At 41.4% G+C, this 13,925-nt stretch overlaps 1 protein-coding gene across 2 annotated transcripts; it reads left to right on the top strand.

The window, feature by feature from the left end:
* The first annotated feature begins 5,986 nt into the window (after positions 1-5,986).
* On the top strand, positions 5,987-12,589 carry LOC145527222 (uncharacterized). Of its 2 annotated transcripts, XR_014069579.1 has the most exons (6): positions 5,987-6,019; positions 9,238-9,289; positions 10,051-10,139; positions 11,423-11,521; positions 11,975-12,097; positions 12,265-12,589. XR_014069579.1 is itself a non-coding variant. In XM_081544838.1 (5 exons), the coding sequence occupies exons 1-5, from the start codon at positions 5,993-5,995 to the stop codon at positions 12,268-12,270; spliced, it is 273 nt and encodes a 90-aa protein (XP_081400964.1). In that variant the 5' UTR covers positions 5,987-5,992; the 3' UTR covers positions 12,271-12,589. The 2 variants fall into 2 exon arrangements, 1 of the variants encoding a protein (XP_081400964.1); XM_081544838.1 differs by lacking the exon at positions 11,975-12,097.
* Positions 12,590-13,925: the final 1,336 nt, after the last annotated feature.

The following is a 13,925-nucleotide window of genomic DNA, read 5'->3' as shown; positions in this document are numbered from 1 at the left end:
CTTTCCTTCCTTTTTTTTCTTTTTTATTGGAGCATAATTGCTTTACACTGCTGTCAGTTTCTGCTGTACAGCAAAGTGAATCAGCTATACGCATACATGCTGTGCTGTGTTTAGTTGCTCAGTCGTGTCCAACGCTTTGCAACCCCATGGACTGCAGCCTGCCAGGTTCCTCTGTCGGTGGGGATTCTCCAGACAAGGAGAGTAGGAGTAGGTTGGAGCAGGTTGCCATGCCCTCCTCCAGGGGATCTTCCCAACCCAGGGATCGAATTCAGGTCTTCTGCATTGCAGGCAGATTCTTTACCACCTGAGCCACCAGGGAAGCCCATACGTATCCATATATCCTCTCTTTTTGGATTTCCTCCCCATTTAGGTCCCCACAGAGCACTCTACAGGGAACTCATCAGTTACCCATTTTATACATAGTAGTGTATATTGTGTCAATACCAATCTCCTTCTTCATCCCTCTGCTTTCCCCCTTGGCATCTATACACTTGTTTTCTACGTCTGTGTCTCTATTTCTGCTTTGCAAATAAGATCGTCTACACCATCCTTCCTTTAATAAGGGAAGTCATATACAGAAGGAGAGAAAATTGCAGTCAGATGATGGGTGTCTGGGACCTGCCAGACCTAACAGAGGTGCTGAGGTGCACAGTGATGAGCAGAGGGGGAATGAGCTGGTGCTCCTGGAGCCATGCTGGAGCCCAAGGTTCAGGAAAAATCAGTCATGCCGATCCTGTCTTTATTTAAAATTCTGACATCATCAAATATCATCATCGATGCTTTGCATTTTTATTTTCCAAGTGTTTACATAAAATATTACATATATAAATATTATAAAGTGGAGCTATTTAAGGTGCATTAGATATGGTACATTCTTATAAGCTACATGTTCTAAGAGGTGGTGGGAATGTTACAGATTAAACAACGACTCAAGAGATAACCAAATGGAAAGAGTGAAACTTGACTGGGTCCTCATTTGAAAATACTTGATTCTTGAGTTTTTTGGTATCCTCTTAAAAATGTATATTTCAGGTGAGTACCTCACTTGCTTCAGCCTGGAATTGGTCAACTGGGGCAGTACCAACCACTAGGCTAAACCTAGTGAAGATGAAGACTCATTTTTGCTAAGAGTGATCAGCAAGGTTTTCAGAAGCCTTAGCGGATAAGTAGCATTTCTGCCTGCCAGAGGCAGGGGAAGCCGGGGGGGGGGGGGGGGGGCACATGTGAGCAAGGCATCTCCCGCAGAGAGAACAAGAGGGACAAGCGCGCCAGGAGTGCAGGCACGGGGTCTGTGAGTAGCAGGCAGGCCAGTCAATCTGGGAATGGGTTACGGAGAAGGCAGTGATGAGAAAAAAAACAGAAAGGAAACACTAAGATCCTTCAGTGAACTGCCTCCAAATTTAAATCAGGAGGCAAAGGGGAGTTACTGACAATTTTTTTCTTTTGGCTTTTAAATTAAGTTGCATCTTAAATGTTTTCTTAAATTAATTTCAAGCACTTTCATAGAAGTCATTTAAAACTTAAAATGCATTTTTGCTATCGTTCAACATATATGCCTCTTCTAAAACCAGCATAAAATGATGTGAATGAATTTAGGATGTTTGTTGTTGTTGTTGCCTAGTCACTAAGTTGTGACTGACTGTTTGCAATCCCATGGACTCCACCCTGCCAGGCTCCTCTGTCCATGGGATTTCCCAGGCAAGAATACTGGAGTGGGTTTACCATTTCCAGGGAATCTTCCCAACCCAGGGATCCAATCCGTGTCTCCTGCATTGGCAAGCAGATTCTTTACCACTGAGCCACCACAGAAGCCAAAAATAGGATATCAGAGAGAAATTTAGAAACAAGTTGGATAAAGCCTTGGTGATTGATTATAAATTCAATTCCCATGTAGCCTGAATTTTAAACTTTCCCAGTTCAAAATTTTCTGTCCTAGCACTTTCATTAGTACACTCTGCCTACCCCCAACTTTAGTTTGTTTTTTTGGTTTTTTTTTTACCTCAACTTTTTAATAGCTTTGTTAAGTTGTAATTGATGCACAATTTAAAACATAGGCTCCATCAGTTTTGACACATACATACAACCGCGAAACCATCACTACAATCAAACAATGAATGCACCTTCACGTTAGAAGTTTCCTCAGAAACCTGGGGAATGCATCCCTTCTTCCACTCACCCTCCGCCCCATCCCCAGGGACTGCTGATCTGCTTTCTATCACCATAGATTCGTTTGAATTTCTCAGAATTGTATATGTATGGAATTATACAGTATGTACTGAATATGATTCATTCTACAAGATGCATTTTTTTAATCAATAATTATTTTTTTTAATAAATTTATTTATTTTAGTTGGGGGCTAATTACTTTACAATATTGTAGTGGTTTTTGTCATACCTTGACATGAATCAGCCCTGGGTTTACATGTGTTCCCCATCCTGAACCCCCCTCCCACCTCCTTCCCCATCCCATCCCTCTGGGTCATCCCATTGCCCCAACCCTGAGCATTTGTCTCATGCCTCGAACCTGGAATGGTGTTCTGTTTCACATATGATAATATACATGTTTTGATGCTATTCTCTCAGAAAGTCCCCCCCTCACCTTCTCCCTCAGAGTCCATAAGACTGTTCTATGCATCTGTGTCTCTTATTCTGTCTCGCATATAGGGTTATCGTTACCATCTATCAAATTCCATATATATGCACTAGTATACTGTACTGGTGTTTTTCTTTCTGGCTTACAAGATGTATTTTTTAAAAGTAGAGGAATGTTCTAGATAAAAAGAGACTGAAGAGCCATAACAAACAAATACAATGTGTGAAACCTGACTGGATGTTGGTTTGAAAACAACTGAACCACTTCGTAAAAAGTTAGATATGTACCAACCAAATGACAGTGATTCAATTCTTAGATATTGACCCAAGAAGAATGACAATATTTGTCTAGACAAAAACTTGTTCTCAAATGTTCATAGTAATAGCCAAAATTGAAAACAACTCAAATATCCATCAACAGGTAAACAGATAAACAAATTGTGGTATACCCACACAATGGAACTCAACAATGAAAAAGAACAAATTGTTGATAGAGGAAAAGGAAAAAGATCTTCAGAATACAAGAGAAAATCTACATAACCTTGGGTAAGGCAATGACTTTTTAGATATACCACCAAAGGCATGATCATGAAAGAATAATAATGTGTACTTCATCAAAATTAAAAACTTCTGCTCCATGAAAGACAACATCAAGAGAATGAAAAGACAAGCCACAGACTGTAAGAAAATATTTGCCAAAGGCACACCTGATATAGGACTTATCCAAAATATAAAAGGACTCATGGAAACAAACAACCAGGTTAAAAATGACCCGAAGACCTTAAAAGATACCTCACCAAAAAAGATATACAAATGGCAGGTAAATATATGCAAAGATGCTCCAAGTCATATGTCATCAGGGAGCTGCAAACTGAAACAAGATCCCACGACACACCTAGAAGAAAGGCCGAAGTCTGGAACACTGACAACACCATGGGCTGGCAAGATGGGGATCGACAGGAACGCTCCTTCATTGCTGGTGGGAAAGCAAAATGGTACAGCTACTCTGGAAGACAGTTTGGTGGTGGTGTTTCTTTACCATATGGTACAGAAGTTCTGCTCCTTGGTATTTACCCAAAGGATCTGAAAATTTATGTTCACACAAAAACCTGCACACAGATGTTTAGAGCATCTTTATTCATAACTGCCAAAATCTGAAAGTAAGCAAGATGTCCTTCAGTAGGTGACTGGGTAAATATACTGCAGTACATTCAGATAATGGAGTATGACTCAGTGCTAAAAAGAAATAATCTATCAAGTCACGAAAAGACTTGAAAGAACCTTAAATGCTTATTACAAAGTGAGAGAAGCCAGTCTGAAAATGCTACCAACTGTATGATTCCAACTATATGACATTCTAGAAAAGGCAAAACTATGGTGACAGTAAAAAGATCGGTGGTTACTCGCATATAGTAGGGAGAAAGGGAGAGAAAGATGAAAGGGTAGAGCGCAGAAGATTTTTAGGGCAGTAAAAAGATTCTGCATGATATTATGACAGTGCATACATGTCATTATGCACTTATCCAAACCTTCAGAATACACGACAGCAAGAGTGAACCCTGATGTAATCTATGAACCCCGTGTGACTATGACATGTCAGTGTGGATCCATCAGCTGTAGCAAGTGTACCAGTCCGATGGGGGATGTTGATTCTGGGGGACGCTGTGCATGTTGAGGGCAGGGTGTATATAGGAAATCTCTGTATCTTCCTTTGAATTGTACTGTGAACTTATAACTGCTTCAAAAAATAAAGTTGAATTAAAAAAAAATTATGCTAAGTGAAAGAAGCCAGACAAAAAAAGACTTAGTTGATTATCTCCTTCTGGTGGTGTTTAAGGCTTATACCTCAATGCTTTGGAAGTTTAATCTAAAGGCTTGACTTATGTTTGGCAAGAATATTTCCTCAGTCCTGCTATGTACTTCATACTACGTCACATAAGGAGGTAAGTAGATTGTTCCACTATGTGATTCTCAATTTGATCATTTGTTTAAGGTGGTGAATGCCAGATCTCTCCTCCATGAGGTATATGTTTTTCTTTGCAATTAACAAGTAACATGGACTATGGAGAAGGCGATGGCGCCCCACTCCAGTACTCTCGCCTGGAAAATCCCATGGACGGAGGAGCCTGGTAGGCTACAGTCCATGGGGTCACGAAGAGTCGGACACAACTGAGCGACTTCACTCTCACTTTTTACTTTCCTGCATTGGAGAAGGAAAGAGCAACCCACTCCAGTGTTCTTGCCTGGAGAATCCCAGGGACGAGGGAGCCTGGTGGGCTGCCGTCTATGGGGTCGCACAGAGTCGGACACGACTGAAGCGACTTAGCAGCGGCAGTATGGACTATACATCAGCAACAAGTGAACATCTCATCCGTATTCATGGATAATCCTTGCCAGAAATTATTTTATTCGTTTTTTTAAAGCATTAATTTTAATAAGTCTATGATTCTTCCTCGGTGAATTGCTGGCTTTCTTCTGAATCAACAGAGACTGAAAAGTTTTTGAATGGAACAACTTTCCCATGTTTATTTCTCTTGACACATCAAGCTCATCCTTCAATGAGCCCCTTTTCTGAACCTCTAATCTTCTCCTTCCTAGCTTCCTAACCCACAGAAGCTAAGTGTTTTCAAGCCATGTTGCAAACATCACCTTTTTTCATTTGCTTACTCATTCAAAAACACTCATTGTGTCCATGCCTTGCTTTAGGCACTGTCTAGCATGGGGCATATAGCAGTGAATAAATCAGATGAAGTCTCTGGCCCATATTGTAGTGTATATATGAAGGAAACTATAAATAAACATAATAGGATGCCAGGTAGAAATCTACTGTCAAGAAAAGGAAAGCAATGGAGGAGGAAAGGGTAATGCTGAGATGTGTGTTATTTTAGATAGAAGTCAAGGAAGGTGTAGCTGACAGCCATTGGTGCCGGGCCCACATTCCGTAGGCATTCTGGAATGATCCAGTTCAACTCAGTCTTACTGGAAGCACATGTGACCCTGCCTGTGGCCTGAGGGTGTCTCTCCATTTGTGTGACAGGTTCATGCTTGACAAACAGCCCCTAGCCGATGACCAACAGGAGCGGAAGGACAAACATCCCCGCCTCCCTGCCCCCTGGGGTGGGGCGTCTTTGATGTGCAGTCCATGTTTCCCAGAGGGTTCCTGTGGGCTGAGCCCAGCTGTCAGCGGTACCCTGCTCATTACAGTGCTCTGGATTGTTTCCTTCCCTTCACGCCTCTACTGCTACTTCCTGGCATCACATTTTACTCTTCAGACACACTATTTGCAAACTCAAATCCCTAAGTTCTGGAGGAACCTAGCCTAAGTGAGTAGGTCCTAGAAGTGAGGTAATAAAGGAGACTCTCAGAACAAGATTCTAGAATTGGATCTCTTGTTGCTCAGATGACAACTAAGACCCTGTTACTGTCGGTGAGTGAGGCCAGGATAATGTCTGGCGTGCTATAGCATCACTGCTACTAAGAGTCTTACCTGTGGGAAATTGGGCTCATGTGCTGGTGTAAGAAAATGTCCTGGCTTATAGAGTAGCTTTTGAACCAAATGGGCAGCAATGGCAATTACTAGGATTTTGGAGTTGGTTTGTTGTCAACTGCTAGAGTAGCCATGAAAGAAGAAAGTAACAGACTCAGGCCAGGTAACCATTAATTTAGAATTTGGATTGAAAGAAAGTCAGAAGTCTTCCATGTCATCTTTTAAAGGGGGTCTCATTTCCTGTAGACGGAGGGTAGACTGAGCTGAACAGTAAGATTTCAAATTTGATCTTAAATACAGCAGAGCTAAAAAGAAAAAAAGGAGGTTGAGTTCACAGTCCAGGCGGGTTCTTATGCTAAAGTCAGGAGACTGAAAGGGAAGGAGAGGAGCCCATTTGGGTAGATGGGATTGAGGACTTGACTACCTAGGTTCCTCTGAATAATCTGAGCCAGAATTCTCTGGAGCCCTCCCTCTTGCCAGAGGAAACCAGTCGCTAGCTGCCTGGAGACTGTGCAAAGGCCTCACTAGGGCAGATGCCTTGCAAGATAATGTATGACTGTAAGATCTTTCCTTGCCTCTCTCTATTGCTCCTTATCGTGAGCCAAGCAGAAAAATACTTCTATGTGAAGAAAGAGATTATTCACCAAAAGCTCTGCAGAACTTGGCAGTGTTATGAACCACCAGGAACTGGAAGAATTTGTCTAAAAATGGATATTAAAGGTGGTGGATCAGGGAGGATGGACTATAAGGCTGGACAGAAGAGAGTTTATTAATATGGGTGCATTATTTAGTGACTCAAAACTTAATATCTTGGTAGGATGCCTAGAGCTGTCCGTAGTAAATAGCAGGAATTGCTCTTCAAAACTTGAAAACAATGTACTTGAATGGAGGTGCTTGCGTTTCTTAGAAGAAAGATGAGGAAGGGGTAAACTTATTCAAACAGACTAGATTTAAGACTGCATTTATTACATAATACCAGAGAACCCACCTGCTAACAATGTTCCCTGGGGAGGGGGCTTCAGAGGGCACTTCCTTCACTAAATGGGTTTCCTAGGTGGCGCTAGTGGTAAAGAACCTGCCAACGCAGGCGACATTAAGAGACATGTTTGATCCCTGGGTGGGGAAGATCCCCTGGTGAAGGGCATAGCAGCCCACTCCAGTATTCTTGCCTGGAGAATCCCATGGACAGAGGAGCCTGGTGGGTCACAGTTTATAGGGTCATAAAGAGTTGGACATGACTGAAGCAACTTAGCACTACCTTCACTAAAATATGGAAAGTGCTAGTAAATTCTGAGAATCTCAGAATTACCGGTCCTCTAGATTAGGGGTCCCCAGCCTCCAGGATCTAATGCCTGATGATCTGAGGTGGAGCTGATGTAATAATAATGGAATTAAAGTGTACAATAAATGTAATGCACTTGAATCATCCTGAAACCACCCCCAACCCATGGTTCATGAAAAAGTTGTCTTTTTTGGCACCTGGTTCCTGGGGCAGAGAAGGTTGGGGACTGCTGCTGGATTAAGACTGTTGCCCCAGCATGAATGGGAATAGCAGGATTCTAGGGGTCAGGCTGGCATCAACAGATAATCAGAACAGGGATACAGTTATGATCACATATATCAACCTGAACAAGTCTAGGGGCCTGATATTGATGGGGGTGAGTCCCTGCAAAACACGCAAGCTATTTATATTTTAAAAACACAAAAAATGGATTTCCCTGATGGTCCAGTGTTTAAGAATCTGCCTGTCAATACAGGGGACATGGGTTCAAACCTTCGTCTGGGAAGATGACACATTAATTAGTGCACAGGGCAGCTAAGCCAGTGCGCCACAACTCCTGAACCCGCTTGCTCTGGAGCCTGAGCTCCCCAACAGGAGAAGCCAGCACAATGAGAAGCCCTCGTGCCACAACTAGAAAGCAGCCCTGCTCACAGCAACCTAGACCCCACGCAGCCAAAACCAACACACACACACAGAAAATGAACATTTAAGAGTGTGTGTGTGTGTGTGTGTGTGTGAGAGAGAGAGAGAGAGAGAGAGACAGAGACAGGTCAGTAAACACAAAACTTGAATAATGATTCTGGGAGGAATGGTGGAACATGTTAGAACATGTTCTGGCACAGGCTGGAACATTAAAGGAATCCCAATAAATCTTGGCACATGAATGAATCTAGCAGGTAGGTAGAATGGACTGAATTGTGTTCCCCCCACAATTCACATGTTGAAATCCTAGTCTTTAGGACTTCAGAATGTATTTGGAGATCAGGTCTTTGAAGAAGTCATTAAGTTAAAAGGAGGCCATTAGTGTAGGGCCTAATGTAACATGACTGTTGTCCTTATACGGAGAGTAAGAGACCCTAGTGATGAGCTCCCCAGGGAGAACTCCAAAGAGAGAGAGACCCCAGGGAACCAGCCTGCCAACACCTTCATCTTGGACTTGTGGTCTCCAGGACTGTGAGGAATATATTACTGTTGTTTAAGCCCCTTGGTCTGTGGTATTTTGTTACAGCAGCCGAAGCAGATTAAGAGATTATCCCCAAGTTATAAATGTGTAAACTGAGTTTCACGGATTAAGATCTGTACAGAATTATGTAAACAGTAAAAAGCGCAGACGTGCTCATTGAATTGAATCTAGGTGTCAGATTCTGACATTAAAGATGTTTCAATCTCTACAAACAGCTTTTAAATCAAATCCTTATTTTTAACAAAGTACTATATGGGTTTCTGAAAAGATCAAGATTCACCTCTCTTTCCCTTATCTAATGTGGCTTCCTCAGAGGTAACCACTTTTAACTTTTTAGGTGTTTCTCCTCTTAGAACATGTGACTAAATAACATACTGATACAGATATGTCATGGTTTTTCAAACCAAGACATCATCTATGAAGTTCCTGTTACTAAAGATGTTTTAATTATCTGCACATACACACACAATCACTATGCTATGACTTTCATCTTTTTTTCACTATCTTTGGTATTTTTCTTCTTCTCCATTGTCTCAGTTTTCTCCAGGTTAATTTTCATTTTTGCTTCCATATAAGACCTCCCTCAAGTGTCTGGTGATTCTTGATTGCTCATTCACATTTAAGAATAAGCCTGTTTTTCACTTTATCCTGTACGTCAGAGTAACCAATGACTTCAATTTTGACATTTTCTAGGGTTTCATATCCAGGATTGGTTGGTTACTGCTGGACACTCTGCTGAAGGGACGTAAGTTTTGGCCTCATTTTCTCTAAGTTAGTCATTCCTTGTCTACCTTTCCATCTTCTAGATTTTCCTGATAATGTCCTCTCTGCTCTCATCTCATCTCCTGTGCTCTTTGTATTTCTTCTGCCTCTTTATTCCTTTCCTGTTAATTTAGGGGTTTTTGAGAGGAAGTGGAGACAAACACAGGTTTTTAAACAGAGGTCTGCATTTCTAATTTTGACTTCTCTTGGGTTTTTACTATTAGTCAGTAAGTAATGGTTAGCATCAGCTCAATGCAAAAGAATAAAAATATCCCTGTTTTTCCAGTTGCCTTTGTCAAAGCCTCTTTTACTTTGAAAACCCCATGTTGTGAGTTATGAGTGTCAGGAATAAGAAAAGTAAGACAAACTTCTTACTTAAGCATCGTTTGTCTCTGAAGATGTTTGTCCTCAGAGGAAGGTGAGGAGGGTGTACAAAGGGCGGGTGTGGAGTCACATGGAGATTGACCCAGTGTGGGGGGCATGCACAGGAGAGAGGTGAGGCTCCACGGGGGTGCAGCAGATCTCAGTAGAGTGAAGAGGTCCCCCCCCGTGGGGCGGCCTGTGCTGAGGTGAGTGAGAGAGTGTCCATCTGGAGGGATGAACCAGCACGGGAATCTGAGCGCAAACAGGGCATCCTCCCGGGGGAGGGGGCAGGGTCGGTGATGCCAGTTTGGTATACACCAAGGCATTGATCAAACGGGCACATATTAACAGTAATGAGAGCCAGGGTTCTCGCCCTCCTAGAAAGAAGTCATAAACATGGAAAGGGAGAACCCGAATACACCTTCAGGATTGGAATTAGAAGTTATCAGTGTGAACACATGGACTGCAGTGTATGTATATCTATATGGCATCAATGTTGATATATAAATATAGATATAAATGTGTGCATGTGTGTGTGTATACATGTTCCCTACCTCTGTCCATCAAGAGAGCTGTGAACTCAAATTGCAACCAGCAGACCTATCCTGATTGTGGTTTTCTAAATACCATTTGCCATGTCAAGGAACCAGGATTTCTTGGTAGGGTGCCAGATTTACTATATGAAAATACAGCAAACTGTAAGCAAACAAGAAATTATTGTATGGGATATATCTTCACTATTTATTATCTGAAATTCAAATTTAACTTATTGGTCTCTATTATATTTGGTAACCCTATTCCTTGAAGAAATGGCCACTTGCAACACTGGGGCAGGGAAAAAACACGAGCAGGGAACATTTTGTGGTGCCAGAAAAAAAGAAAATACAGAAGGATGGGACAACATGACAGATGAGCCGATTTGAAAGGGCTCCCACTGGTGGAATATGAGACAATACAAGCATCCAACAAATAATAAAAAAATCTATTGAACAAAATAGGAAACCAGGAGCCCACACTGATGTGAATCAAAGTCAAGTGAAGCTTGATAAGGAACAGAGTATTTACTTAGAGCTAATGTATCTCTCTGGTTTCCCTGATGGCTCAGTGGCAAAGAATCCATCTGCCAATGTAGGAGATGTGGGCTCGATCCCCGGGATGGGAAGATCCCCTGGAGAAGGAAACGGCACTTGCCTTTCCACTCCAGTATTCTTGCTTGGGAAATTCCATGGACAGAGGAGTCTAGTGGGCTATATACAGTCCATGGGGTTGCAAAGAGTCGGACATGACTCAGTGACTAAACAACAACAACTTATCTCTTCACAAAATTAATACTTGTTAATTCAAAACAGAAAAATATTTATAGTAACTTTATTTTGGAGTTACTTCCTTGTGGAGAAGCTGGGCAGACATCATTTTGATCAAGCGGTTAAAGAGAGCGTTGCTAGTAATGGGACAAATCAAAACTGAGAGTCATCTGAATACAGCACCACTTTGGTGGTATTCCCGCCAAACACAAACACACCCAAACTGGAGGAAGCCCCACAGAAGCTGTGGTCTTCAAAAGCACCAAGGTCACGAAAGCCAAACCAGGACTGAGGAAACATTTCTGACTAAAGGACACTAAACACATGTGACAATTCTGAACTGTATTCTGTTTTTTTTTGGTATAAAGGATATTATTGGGATGAAAAATGAAATTTAACAAGGGGGTGTTAGGATTGGGTCATATAAATGGTCTGTGTTTATTTCCCAGGGAGCCACATCCACACCGCAGACAGGAAGGATGGAGAAAGGGTGCTGCCTGTATGAGGAAAAGCCGATTCTTCTCCCAACATTTCCAGCACATCTCCACGTAGGTCTCATTGATAGAGTAGTGCCTTGGGGCTTTTCATAAAGTAAAAGGAAGCTCCAGAGACTGCTCTGGAGAAATGTGAAGAGGATATGGGGGTTAGAGTAGCAAATTCAAGGTGATTGGAAGAGACCTAAGGAAAGACATAATCACGGAGAAATCCACTAAGGTTGCAATTGGTCAGCAGTTTTTTAAAGGTATATGAGACACTGATTTTGAAACTGTTTCATCTGCTACGTTGGCTCTTGTACTCACATTACCATTTGCTACCCCTCAGCCTAAAAGGTGGCTTATGTTGATGAAATGAGAAAGGCAAGTGAGGGGCAAGGCATTGAAATAATTTGAGGATGCCAGCCACAGTGGAGACAGCTGGCTCTAAACTTTTCATAACATAAAAGATGGTAGGTTGTAACCTTTTGTTTGGTTATTAAAAAAATTTCAATCCTGGAATGGAAGGCTGAAGAACCTAAAGATATCTTCATCCCTGAAATGGAAACCTGTTTATTGAAAAGGAAGCCTTGAACGCAACGCCTATCTGCAGGGGACTGACGCTCTCACACGTGGTTCTCTCACAGGAAAGTCAATCCCTGGGGGTTTTGTTTTCTTTTCCCTAAAAGTCCATTTATAGTTTGAGTTGGAACTCAGAACTCCTATTTCTATACAAACAATATAACAAAACAAGGTTGCATTCTCAAGACTTGCTATTAAACTCCACAACTTAACTTGATGTTTTGCTCTGTTCACAGATTTAGGTCAGATAGTGCTTCTCCAAGAGGCAGCTAAGGAATCTGGACTCCTTCTGGCATGTGAGCCAGTATCTGAACATCCTTTGCTTCTAAGCCTATAGACAGAGGAGCTAATTATCTCATGGGAAACAAGGGATCAAGCCTGGACATGACAGACATTACTTCTGCCCGTGTTCTGCGGGCCAGACTAATCACATGGCTCCAGCCTAACTGCAAGGGAGGCTGGGAAACAGTCCTCCTTTGTGACCAGGAAGAGGAAAAAGGATGTGGGCCTCTTGCATCTACGTGAAAGGTTCTGTGAAGATTAAATGGACAGCACATTCTAGGTTCTTGTCAAGTATGTTCTTCCTTGCTTTATATATAATAAGCTAAGTACATACTACTGGTGACAGGTTGCAGTGGTGGTGGGTTCTGTTACAAAGGACTCCAGTGAAGGTGAAGACAATCAGGTACAGATTCTGGTAGAGTTAAGCAGAGGTTGTGGTAACCTGAAAGACAGATAGAGAATAAAAGAACCTAAGAACTGAGAGTTAGATGCTCTTTATAGGCACCTATAAACTCAGGACAAATAGAAGGAGAGGAAAAAGAGGTAATAAGGGCTTTGGCTGGGATAAAGAGCAGGGCCTTCCAGGGGAGGCATGGTAGGACAAAGGTGGAAGGAAACAGCATCTAAGAAAATGTATAGGTTACTTTTGGAAGACAGGGGAGTGCTTAGTACCTCAGTGAGTGACTCCCCCAACTACTAAATAATAAAGCTATATAAAGCCTATAAAGCTGCATGGAGTCAAAGGTGAGTGAAAAAGCAACTGAAGGAAAGATCACCCTTTACTAAAATTATAGAATGCTCTTAGTGGACTTAAAATATAACATTAAAAAAATGATATAATGTAAAGCAATTACTGCCAAATAGTATTAGAGAGTGCAGTTCTTAGTTTCCCTAAAAATACTTACATTTAAACATTTAAATATAACTGGAGAATGCAATATGTGAACTCTGATTGGATCAAGTTGGGGGCAGGACACAAGCGATCAAAAATACTGTTGGTATTTTATGCTTGAAATTTGCTAAAAAAGTAGATCTTGAACTACTTTTAAGTACCCCAACAAACACACAGAGGGAACTATGTGAGGTAATGACTTTGTTAACCTTATTGTGGTAATCATTTCACAATATGTAGGCACATCAAATCATCACACTGTGATGCAATGCTGTCTGTCAATTATATCCCACCAAAGCTGGAAAAAAATGCTGTTGGGACAATTAGGAAAATTTAAATGGGAATTAAATTTAGATATAGATGTTTGTTAATTTTTTTAGGTCTGATTAAAGGTTTGGCTTAGGTATATTCTTTTCTTAATTGATAACTGCTGAAATATTACCTAAGGAAAAGGATGAAGCATTAGGAGGCCTGCCATTTAGTCTCAGATGGTTCAGAAAAAGTACATAAGGCAAATATAGCAAAATGTTAACCATGACTGAATCTAGGTGGAAGGTGTATGACAAGAAGTTACACTATCCTTTCAGTGCATTAAAAAAAATTGTCATAGTGAAAATCTGAAAAATGACAGTAAGATTGAAGGTTTCTAGCCTGTGATCACTTACTTGCTTATCAAGACAATAAAGCAGTCATCTATCTATCTGTCTATGCCTATGTGTTAAG

The sequence above is a fragment of the Giraffa tippelskirchi genome, chromosome 11 (genome assembly GCF_054371585.1).
Source record: "Giraffa tippelskirchi isolate mGirTip1 chromosome 11, T2T-mGirTip1v1.2.pri, whole genome shotgun sequence".
Lineage (NCBI taxonomy): Eukaryota > Metazoa > Chordata > Mammalia > Artiodactyla > Giraffidae > Giraffa > Giraffa tippelskirchi.
Note: the sequence above shows the minus strand (reverse complement) of the source record. Positions and strands in the feature narration are given on the sequence as shown.